This window comes from Tupaia chinensis, unplaced genomic scaffold (assembly GCF_000334495.1).
Source record: "Tupaia chinensis unplaced genomic scaffold, TupChi_1.0 Scaffold000355_1, whole genome shotgun sequence".
NCBI classification, from domain to species: Eukaryota; Metazoa; Chordata; class Mammalia; order Scandentia; family Tupaiidae; genus Tupaia; species Tupaia belangeri.
The window spans coordinates 14111807-14123222 of NW_006159850.1; the positions used below are offsets into that span (position 1 = coordinate 14111807).

The window sequence follows — 11416 nt, forward strand, 5'->3', positions numbered from 1 at the left end:
CCGCAATCCCTTCTCCTCCATCCTCTTCTCGGGATCTTGGGCATGCATGCACACGCGCCCAGCTTGAGTTCAACACCTCAGGTCCAGAACTTGAACTGTGGTTGGCTACATGAGAGTCCAGCAACATAGCCATTACACCAACTGCTGATCCCAAGATTCTCTTTAAAATAGTCCAGGAAGGGGCCAGCAAGTGGCATAGTGGTTAAGGGCACTGGACTCCCACATGGCTAACTACAATTCAAGTCCCGGACCTGGCAGTTTGCTTTCTCACTTTCCCCCCTCTCTCTGTCTCTGTCTCTTGCTCTGCCTCTCTCTGGTAAAGTTAAACTAAATAAACAAAACTAAATTAAAAACAATTTTTAAAAATAAAATATAAAAATATAAATAAATAAAATAGTTCAGGGGAAAAATGGTGTATCAGTAAAACTGGAATGACAGAATACTGATCAATTTTGAAGCTGAGTAATGGTTGTATGTTTTACTGTTCTGCCATTTGTATGCATTTGACAATTTTCATGATAGAAAGTTGCAAAAGAAATCAAATATGGCAGATTGAATCAAAAGTTTTTTTTAATTATTTATCTAATTTCATTTGTTATTGTCAGTTTTTTTTTTTTTTCATTTGACCACCAGAGAGAGAGAGAGAGAGAAAGGGAAAGTGAGAAAGCAAGCTACCAGGTCCAGGACTTGAACCATGGTCAGCCATGTGGGAATCCAGCGCCCTTGTCCACCACACCATCTGCTGGCCCCAAATCAAAAGTTTTGATTTGTCTTGAATTCTAGAAATTTCATCTTCTAGTAGAAGATTCTGCGTTGGACCCTAGGACAATGACAGCATGCTGTTGTCCCAGAAGGATATCTGACTTGGAGCTGAACTTCTCTGCAATAAGAAAACCCCCCTGAATCAATCCCAGAAGACACTTTAGATTGGGATTGATCAGTTTTTCTTTTCTTTAGGAAAAAAAAAAATATTTCCTCCATGACCAAGAGAGACACACACAGAGCAAGACAGAGAGGAAGAGAGAGAGCCCCTCCACCAAGACTCTCCATGCTGTGATCCACCCCTAGCCTCAGCCAGCCAGGATCATGGGCATGTGTGTGAGACCTCAGGACACAAGCCTGGAACGTTCCTGTGTGACCTTAGCAATGTGGAGCATACATTACTGCTGTGCCACCGTCTGGCCTGACCTGACGTTTTGCAGAGATGATTACACCTTCATGTTCTATTAGTTAGCTATTGCTGCGTAACAAGCTGTCCCAAATTAGAGATTCAAAACAAACAAATGTTTGTCATTTCTCACAATGCTCTGGGTTGACCGGGATTCTGGGATAACAGACCCAGGACCAGCTGGCCTAGGACAAATTTACTCAAATGTCTAGGGCCTCAGCATTGCCTCCTGTGGGAGGTTACCTAGATCAGTTTACGTGATGTGAAGCCTTGCAACAGCTAGAGACAGGGTGAGTCCCCATGCATCATATGCCCCGTTGGTCAGGGCAAGTCACATGGCCAAGTCCAGATTAAGGGTGGAGGAGGGCCAGTGAGGTGGCATGGCAAAGGCCTACATGCCGGCTGCATGGTTTGAGTTCCGGACCTGGTGGCTTAAAAAACACATTAGGCATGTGTGCCTGCGTGTCCAAAATCTCAAGAGGAGAATGGAGAAGGGACTGCAGCGTGGTTATCCTTCCTGCGGGGTGATTTCTCTGCCTCTCTCTGATGAGAGCATGTGCCCCATAGCAGGGGGGAAAGGTGGAGGAGCAGAGACTCTTTTGCAGACTATGCTTGTACCAAGTGGGAGCAGAGGCTGCTGGCCGGTCTGACCCAGCTGGCCTCTGAATGACACCGGTGTCTTCAACGTGGGCAGGGAAAACACTCTCCTGTGTTATTCAGGTGCCCCAGACTGGGCGTTCTATTTCCACCAGTAGAATAGGGATAGTGAGTGAAATCTTACTCAGAAATATAGACCCTGCGGGACCAGCAGTTAGCATAATGGCTATGTCGCTGGACTCCCATGTAGTCGACTGCAGTTCAAGTCCTGGACCTGTTGGCTTAAACTCATGCCGGGCGCATGTGTGTGCGTGCCCAAGATCCCGAGAGGAGAAGGGATTGTGGCATGGCCATCCCCCTGGGAGTTGATTTCTTGCTTTCTGTCTCTCTGTCCGTCTGATGAGTGCACACGCCCTACAGCAAAAACTTCTCCATAAATAAATAAATGAAAAAGAAATATAGATCCTGGGCTAGTGAAATTAACCATTAGAAACAGTTGCTATTTCTGTTTTTCATTTGCCTCCCTTTTTCCTGTGGCTTAAACTTGGTCCTATTTTTCTTTCATCTCCTCCTTACACAGAACGTCTGTGACTCACTCCTGTGACTTTGCTTCTTGTGCCTCCCCACATTCTCCAGGGACACAATGGGCGAAGAGGCCTGGTGGCTGTGTGGCCTTGGTCCAGCTCTCCCCACCAGCCAACCCATCTTTCTTTTTCCTTTTCATTCATTCTTTCTTTCTTTCTTGTTTTTTTTTTTTTTTGCTATAGGGCATATGCGCTCGCCAGACAGACAGAGAGACATAGAGAGATAGGGAAAGTGAGAAATTACCCTCCGGGGGGATGGCCACACCGCAATCCCTTCTCCTCCATTCTCCTCTCGGGATCTTGGGCACGCCGGGGGGATGGCCACATCGCAATCCTTGACTATATGGGAGTTCAACGACCTAGCCATTACGCCAACTGCTAGTCCCTTTTCTTAAAGTTTTGCCATAGGGTGCATGCACTTGGAAAGAGACAGAGAGACATAGAGAGATAGGGAAAGTGAGAAATTACCCTCCGGGGGGATGGCCACATCGCAATCCCTTCCCCATGCTGCTCTCAGGATTTGGGGTATGCACACACATGCCCAGGGTGCTTTCAAGCCTCTGGGTCCAGGACTTGAACAGTGCATTTGGTCATGAGGGATCTAGCCACCTTAACTCACATGCCATCGGCTTGCCTTGTGGTTTTTATTTATTTATTTATTTATTTTTATCTCTAGCATGTGGGTTGCATGGAATGGCTCTGAGGCCTTTTTGACTCTGCCCTGCTTATAGGAAAGTGGCCAAGCGAGACAGGTGATCAAATACTCTGCTCCCTGGGATTCCAGTAGGGCTTGGCTTCTTCGGGGAGAAGAATGTTCTGGGTGGGTGTAATAGATTTATTGCAAAAGGGACGCCAATTCTTCACACACACACACACACACACGCACCCATGCCTTTTGCAATGACATTTTGCATTTCTTTCCATCAAGGAGCAGTCTTCCCTCTCCCCCCAGCCTTCGAATCTGTTTTGGCCAGTGGATGTGATGGTGTCATTGTTCTGAGCTGAGGCCTTAAAGGGCCTTGACTCACTGGCTGCCCTTCTCGGAACATTGATTCTACTGTGAGAGCAAGAGGAGGTGTAGTTTTTGTGTTTTTAGTTCTCTATGGGGTGTGTGTGTCACCAGAGAGAGAGAAGAGAGTGAAAGTGAGAAAGAACTTCCTTTATTTTTTTTTAGAGAGAGATTTTTGTTATAGGGTGCATGTACCTGTTAGAGAGACAGAGTGAAACAGAGACAGAAAGCGAGAAATCACACTTCCCCACCCCCAGTGGGATGGCCATGCTGCAATCCTTTCTTCTCTATTCTCCTCAGGATTTTGGGCACACACGCACATGCATCCAGCATTTTAAGCCGCTGGGTCTGGGACTCTTGGGGACTTGAACCACAGTGGACTATGTGGGAGTCCAATGATGTAATCATTGAGCCATCTGCTGGTCCTGAGAAAGCACCTTCTCAGGAGGGATGGTCATGCCACAATCCCTTCCCCTTCGTTTTCCTCTCAGGATTTTGGGCATGCTCACATATGTGCCTAAGTCCGCATGTCCGGGACTCAAACTGCACAACCATGTGGGATCCAGTCTCCTCAGCCACCCTGCCACCTGCTAGCCAAGGAGATGCAGGTTTATGTTCAGGACACAGCTAGTGAGAGGCCCCAAGCCCCTGCTCTATCAGCTGGGTGACAAATCACCACAAATACTGGCTGGGGCCAGTAGCGGGTGTGGTAGTTAAGGTGGCTGGATCCACACGGCCGCTGTGCGGTTTGAGCCCCAGATCTGATGGCTTTAAAAAAAAACATGCTGGGAGGGACCAGCAGTCAGCGTAATGGCTATGTCGCTGGACTCCCACGTAGTCGACCGCGGTCCAAGTCCCGGACCTGGTGGCTTAAAACTCACGCCGGGTGTGTGTGCGTGCGTGCCCAAGATCCCGAGAGGAGAATGGAGGAGAAGGGTTTGCGGCATGGCCATCCGCCCTGGGGGGTGATTTCTCGCTTTCTGTCTCTCTGTCTGTCTCTGCCTGGCGAGCGCACGTGCCTTATAGCAAAAACCTCTCCAAAAAAAGAAACAAAACAAAACAAAGAACAACAAAAAAGACATGCTGGGAGCGTGTGCATGCATACCCCAGACCCTGAACTCTGTAGAACTGGATGCCAAGTGGAACTTTCTTGGAAAACTTTCTCCTGGGTGGAATTGGATGGTGGGGGAGGCGCATTCTCAAATATCTCACTCACCCCATCTGCACCCTCAAGAGAAAGAGGAAGAGAGAGAGAAGGAGAGACAGGGAAAGAAAAACAAAAAAATGAGACAGGAAATAGAGAGACAGGGTCAGAAAGAGAAAGTCAGAGATGAAAAGAAAGAACAGCAGCCTGGGCTCTCCCAGGATCTGGAAAGGCCACTTTTTGGGAGCAGACGGGTCGCAGGCCACTGAGTAGGCTGCATTCGCCAGGGAGGGGCCCTAAGGCCTTTGAGCTGTGTCCATTTCTGGCTCTGTGAGTGGCTTGGTTTCCCCTGTGTGTCCCAGAGCTCTGGCTTCTGTGTCATCGGGTACCTCCCACTGAACCATGTCACATTTCATCCTCCTTGGGCTCCGTGGGACCACAGATGACACCTGGCTTTGTAACTCAGTATGGTGTGTGTGGCCTGAAGCTGACTGGGGTCCGTTTCTCATTTTCATGGTTCCCCATCAGGATATAAGTGGAGTTCTGCACTGGGGCCTTCCCTTCTCCATCTCACCCTGTTTTCAGGATTTTAGGCACACAGGTACACCTGCCTGGCATGCTTTTCAAACTGCTGGGTCTGGGACCTGAACCAAATAGTCAGGCGTCTGGGATCTAGCTCCTTAACATAAGACCATGGGCTGGCCCCTGAAAAAGATCAGTTTTACCATATGTAAGTTATACTTCAGTAAACCTGGAAAAAAACCAAACTATTGACAACTGAAGTGACAGTGGGGCCTGCTCACAGGGATGCTGTAACGGCAGGGAGATGGCCACGTGAGATGGAGGAGGTGCCAGCTGAGGGTCAGGGGCGACTCCGCACGAGGGGTTCCTTGAACAACCCACATGCTCTGTATGAGGCCCTGCCTATCTGCTGGGCACTTCTGAGGTAAGGGCTGGCACTTCCAGGGCATTCTTTGTGGGTGCTAGGGATGCCACAAAGGAGACCCCCAAGTCATACCTGTTCCCCCGGATGCCATCGACCTGCGGCCATGTACCCTGGCCAAATGGAACAGGACTCAGTCAGAACTGAACTCAGAGCTGGGCGTGCCACCAGCCAACTCAGCCTCACCTGCAAAATGGGGACAGTAATTCACACCTTGTAGATTCCGGGCGGGGGCATTGACTTTGAGAGTGGCCACCCAGGGGGCTGAGTTTGAATTCCTTTTGCACTTCTTATAAGCTGTGTGACCTTAGACAAATGTCTTAACCTTTCTGAGCCTCAATTTCCTCATAGATAATACTGGTATTATGGCACCATAAGATTACTGTGATGATTCAATGACTACTGAAAGTCCTTAGCCCTGGGTAAGCACACAGTGAGCTCTCAAGAACTATTCCAGGGCCAGCAAGTAGCATGTTGGTTAAGGAACTGAGCTCCCACTTGCAGTTCAAGTCCTAGACCTGGCAGCTTGCTTTCTCACTTTGCCCCTCTCTCTCTGTTTTCTCTGGTTAGAACATGTGCCCTATAGCAAATTAAAGAATAATGGTAATAAATAAAATTAAATAATTATTTTTGAAAAAAGAGCTATGCCATTATTATAGAATTGCCAAATCTAGTAAAAAAAGAAAAAAAAGAAGGGACTCCCAGTTCATTTGGAATTGCAAATTGCAGGTGAACAGTGAATACTTTTTTTTTAAAGCGTAAGTATAGTCCATGCAGCATTTGGGATATACTTATATTAAAGAAAACTGATAACACAAGTTAAACTGATAACACAATTAAAACTAATTGTACAGGTATTTGTTACGTATCTGAAATTCACACTTAACTGGATGCTGAGCATTTTACCTGGCAATCTTACTAACGGGAAGTGGATTGGGGGGAACGCGAAGATGGAATTAGGTCCAAAGGTGAGTGGAGGGGTGAATGATCTACTCCTGCTTTATAGACCTCCCCTGCAGCCTGAGTCGCGCACGGACTTGACAGGGAACCTCACCTTCAGGAAGCCTCTCTGATGTGTGAACACGCACTGCCTGCTCATTCCTTGGTCCTGCTTTTGTTCTGGCCCAAGCCTGCCAGCTGGTGTCATTGTAACTCACTCCTGGGCCGGGGCTGCCATGGGTTGTTCTGAAGTCATTCATTGTCTGGAGCCGTGTCCCTGAGGAGCCCGAGGCCAGGGCAGGGTGGCCCTGGTGCAGGCAGTGGGTGCTGCTGCCCGGGGACCCTCTCTCCGCGGCTGACGGCTGACGGCAGTGCCGCTCTTACATAATCGGTTTCTCTCCTCCTTTCTCTTTCCAGAGCCAGATTTCACACTGAGCAGCTGCAGCCGGAGAAATCAGAGAAAGCGCCACCCAGCCCCAGATTCCGAGGGGCCTGCTGGGGACTCTCCTCCTCCTCCTCTTCGAGAAGGAAGACCCCGAGGCCGCTGTCTCAGACCAGCTCCTGGGCTGCGATGGGACTTGCAGCCACCACCCCCCGGCTGTCCTCCACCCTGCCAGGCAGATAAGGGTGGCTGCTGCCCCAGGAGCACCTGCCCTCTTCCTGCTGCCTGGCTGCTCCTCCGGGGCCAGCCCTTCCCCAGCTGGTGGCACCTTTGCTGACCTGAGGCCATGTAGGCCCTGCCGGGGTCTCTGTGGACACACCACTGGGGACAGCACCTCCGCTCTCCTGGGAACCCAGCTCCAACCATGCCCCGGGGATTCGCCTGGCTGCGCTGTGAGTACTGGGGGTCCCTGGGACCAGCCCTTGGAGGCCCTGGCCCAGAGCTGCCGTAACCATGGCAACCAGGGCATGCTCACTGGTGGGAAGTTGAGATGCTCCCCAGCCTGACTGCAGGTGTCCCCGGGCACTCCCACGGCTGGTGCCCTCTACCCTGTGTGCGGCTGACCATGGGCTCAGGCTGGTGGGCAGTTGACGAGTGGGCCCCGGCAGTAGGTGGCAGAGTCCGCCGCTCTGGAGTTGTTGGCGTGGCCAGTACCACAGGGGCAGAGGTGGCGGAAAGGATTCCCATCCTCCCTGGGTGTGGCTGGTGGGGGTGGCGCTGTGGCTCATGAAAGTGCCGGAGACCCACGACAGCACACATGGGCGAAGTGCACCAGGTGCCTGGAGCTGGCAGCCCATTCCCTCAGTCCCTCTGTCACAGACAGATTTAAAAGCAGAACGCAGGGTCGTCAGTAAAAAGAGAAATAAGTTGAAACGAGGACAGAACCGTGCGAGGATCCGGAAGCCTCCCCTGCCTGCTGGGTGGGAGGCCAGAGCACGATCCCGTCATCTCTGAGATTCAGCTGAACTGACTCCAATTCAACACGTATTTCTGGTGCCGCCCACGTGCCCACTGGAGAGTCAGTGCCATGACAACAAGGACCATGCCTGTCCCGGCCTCCGCCTCCAGTGCCAGGCCTGCCCGGGTTCAGGAACTGTCTGCTGAATGAGTCAGGTCAGGCCCGAGCTTCCAGGGGGAGTCAAGGCAGAGCTGTGTCCACCCTGGCCTCTCAAATGTTGGGACATTAAGAATGGGTGGGGAAAGCCCGACAGACCCAGTGTTCTGGAAGCTTCCAGGTCACAGGGAGCAGAGGAGGCTGTGAGGATAAGGAGTCCTGGGAAGGTCTCGAGGGTGGGCGGTGTTTGCACAGGCAGCCACGCAGATGGTGCGGGCAGAGGCTCCGCGGTGGGACTCTGAGAGGCCAGGCTGGGAAGCTGGTTGGCCCAGGTGGCTGAGGCCTTGAAAGGCAGCAGAGAGAGCTTTCCTCACCAGGTGACAGGGAACCCTGGAGGGGCTGTGAGCCGGGGAGGAAGGTGGTGACCAGGAGAGCCTCTGCTTTCGGAGGTCAACCTGGCAGTGCTTGAACGAGTTGCTGCCTGGGCAGGAGGTGATGGCAGTCGGCCCCAGAGGTGGAGGTGAGAATCAGAGGGCGTGGCTGAGGGCAGAAGGCTCCACAAGGCAGATCTCAGGACTTGACAGGGACTGGCTGGGAGTGAGGAAGAGGGAGGGGATGCAGGGCAGGGTGGGGGCTTCCTGCTACAGAGAGGGGCTGGGGTGCTGGGCGTGCTGAGTTGCCATTGCACAACGTCACGAAGGAGGTGGGTTAGAGCAACAGGAACGCACTCGCTTACGGTTCTGGACACCCGAAGTCTGAGCCAGGTGTCAGAGGGCCACGCTCCCATGAAGGTTTTGGGGATGGAGCTTCCTGGGATTTCTTGGCTTATGGCAGCGTCCCCACAATCTGCTCCGTCCCATCTACACATGGCCTCCCCCTCTGTGTCCTCTCCCCTTTTTGCACTTTCTCTAAATTGCTAGATCTTTCCTTCAGCAAGGACCCAGTTTCCAAGAACCTCACATTCTGTGGTTTCAGGTGAATATACTTTTTTGGGGGATGCTATTCAACCCAAGACACAGGATCCAATCTGGTCACTGAGGTGAAGGTGACAAACTTCACTCGTCACTGTATAAAGAGCCATCTTGGGGAGGGGGTGGATGTCCCCCCTGCCCCCTGCTGCCACTGTCTCCTGCCCTGGGAGCTAGGAAGGGAGCCCCTTACTCACCTTGGGCCTTCTTTGGCCTGTTCTTCTGTCTTGCGGGTTCTTACCTCTGGTGGGGGTCCTCCTGTCGAAGGTCAGTGGTTGCACTGGCAGTGGGGCTTCTAGGGTGCAGAGCGTGGTGGGGGGAGTGGTCTTGGGGTTGCAGCTGCTCCTGGTCCCATTTCCTGGCCTGTTTCCCCAGGTGAAGGCAGCAGAGAAGAAACTTAAAGCTGGAAACAGTGACCTGGCTGCATACTTAGGTCTGGGGAGAGGCAGGTCATCCAGAAACCGGGTTTCCTGGGCAGCCTGTATGCCCACCTGTGTCAGGCAGCGGGGCAGGACTCCGAGGGTGAGGTGGAGTGGGCAGCCAGTGGTAACTGCCAGGTGGGAAGGAAGACCCAGGGTGGACAGAAACACTGGTTTTGGAGGAAAAGAAGAAATGCAGATGTTCATGGAAATCCCAGTGGGCCAGGTGTGGCCCTGGGGACACCAGCTCCAGACCGCTGCCCTTGGTCCACCTCGGAGTGTGGCTCAGACCAGCCACAACACCTCCTCCTGGAAACTTGCTAGGAATGCACGTTCTCTGCGGAGAACTTGTCTCTGGAGCCGGGCAGCCGCCAGTGCCTTCATACTCTGGGTGATTCCGATGCCTGCTCCCATTTCCTCGGCTCAGGCCACCCTTGCCCCTCACTTGTGAAGTTCTCGGGGAAGAGCAGGCCGGGGCGCGCACTGGGCACCCGCACGCTCACTACGGGCTAGGCTGTCCATGCTAGGCAATGGGAGGGGGGCTGGTCGTACTAGAGACAGAGCCAGTGGGCTGCGGTAGGCAGGGGAGACCCTGGCTTGGGGGAAGAGGCGGGGCAGAGCCCGGGGAGACAGGGAGAAGCATGAGCAGACACCCCAGAGCAGGGACGATCCTGACCCCTGGAGCGGGTGCCGGGCTGCGTGGGCTTCTGCCTACTGGAGTCCGGACAGCAGTCGAGCAGATGTTGGAGGGTAGCACTGGTCAGGGCGTGTTTACCTGTTCCTCTGGTTCACGGCTGTGTCAGGCACATGGGAACAGAGAGAGGAAGTAGGTGACAGATCGTAAAAGTGCAACCTTGCAAAAACGGCAGTCGTGGGCAGTTCCGCGGAGGGCAGAGCTGGCCGGCTGCCATCCACACAGGGCCCAGGGCCTGAGCAGAACTGGGGACCCACCTGTGTGAGAGCACACCTGGAGAGGGGTCCAGCAGGAGGGGCGGCGGGCAGGACTGAGCGGGTGCGGGTAGGGGAGGACGTGGGGAAGGGACACAGCAGGGAATGTGGCCGCGGCCAGGCGGGTAGAAGTTCAAAAATCTTAGATGCCAGCAAGCGAGGAGAAAGTCCAATTAGTAATTCTTACTCATGACTGGGGTGGAGCAGGGAGGTGACTCAGCCGGCCTGGCTACTTCTGCTAAAGAAAGGGGAGAAGGAAAGAAAGAAACAGACAGAAAGACAATGACTATTGCTTTTAACGCTACACGGGGTGTCTTCAAAAAGTTCACGGAAAATGGACACTGAAAAACCTGTGCATTTTTGCTTCAAGATAAACTTGTACTTTAATTTCATTTTTTCCACCGACTTGTTCAAGTCCCCTTATAGTAATAATAGTGATTGTAAAACAGAAAAATGTCCTACAAAATATAAAGATCATAAGTATCTTCCATAGAAAGATTTTCCAAACACACCTGTATGTAACTAAGAAAATTCAAGTCATGCTTTGAACCCAGACATTGTTGAGACATGCTTTTTACAACTCTTTAAGCATATCGTAAGTATCTTTTTCATCACATAAACTTATCATAAGCATCCTTTGACAATGGGATATTTTGGCTATATTCATGATTATAGAACATCTAGAACGTTGACCGATTTCTACTATTATAAGATAATGCTACACTATAAGTCTATGTCCACAAATCTTGCTTAAGTCTCTCTCTCTTTTTTTTTTGTTTCCTTCTGATTTATCCCTAGAAATTACTTTAGTGGGCTGGAGAGTGTAGACTTTTTTTTGGAGAGATTTTTGCTATACGGCGCGTGCGCTCGCCAGACAGACAGACAGAGACAGAGAGACAGAAAGCGAGAAATCATCCCCCAGGGGGAATGGCCACACCGCAATCCCTTCTCCTCCATTCTCCTCTCGTGATCTTGGGCACACACGCACACATGCCCGGCATGAGTTTAAGCCACTGGGTCCGGGACTCGAACTGTGGTCGACTACGTGGGAGTCCAGCGACATAGCCATTACGCTAACTGCTGGTTCCCTAGTTTTTTTCTTTTTTTAGTTTTTTTGCCATAGGGCATGTGTATCTGCCAGAGAGGGAGAGAAAGAGGGAGAAGGAGAGTGGGAGGGGGAGAGAGAGAGAGAAAGGGAAAG

The 11416-nt window shown here is 51.8% G+C and overlaps 1 protein-coding gene and 2 long non-coding RNA genes across 9 annotated transcripts in view; 1 reads left to right on the forward strand and 2 right to left on the reverse strand.

Moving 5' to 3' along the window:
* LOC102479314 (uncharacterized) overlaps positions 1 to 6793 on the reverse strand; it is a 15912-nt gene extending 9119 nt beyond the window's left edge. Inside the window, exons 1-2 of one of the 2 annotated variants that reach the window (XR_003550080.1) lie at positions 6500 to 6793; positions 5521 to 5631 (exon numbers count right to left, since the gene is read on the reverse strand). This is a non-coding gene — a long non-coding RNA (uncharacterized LOC102479314). The remainder of the gene's footprint in view (positions 1 to 5520; positions 5632 to 6499) is intronic. The other variant, XR_001370666.1, reaches the window with a different exon arrangement.
* Positions 1 to 11416, forward strand: part of IL34 (interleukin 34) — a 66082-nt gene that overhangs the window by 46268 nt on the left and 8398 nt on the right. For 4 of the 5 annotated variants that reach the window (XM_006152656.2, XM_006152659.2, XM_006152658.3 and 1 more), the window contains exon 2: positions 6802 to 7218. In XM_006152656.2, the coding sequence (XP_006152718.1) occupies positions 7191 to 7218 (28 nt within the window). In that variant the 5' untranslated portion in view covers positions 6802 to 7190. Of the gene's footprint in view, positions 1 to 6354; positions 6414 to 6801; positions 7219 to 11416 lie in introns of those variants that run through there. The other variant, XM_027773512.1, reaches the window with a different exon arrangement.
* Positions 7225 to 11102, reverse strand: LOC102478886 (uncharacterized). 2 transcript variants are annotated; one of them, XR_001370665.2, is made up of 4 exons: positions 10403 to 11102; positions 9944 to 10061; positions 9340 to 9437; positions 7225 to 9211 (listed from the first exon to the last, which is right to left on the reverse strand). It is a non-coding gene; the product is annotated as an uncharacterized LOC102478886 (long non-coding RNA). The 2 variants fall into 2 exon arrangements; XR_335196.3 differs by having other exon boundaries at positions 10219 to 11102.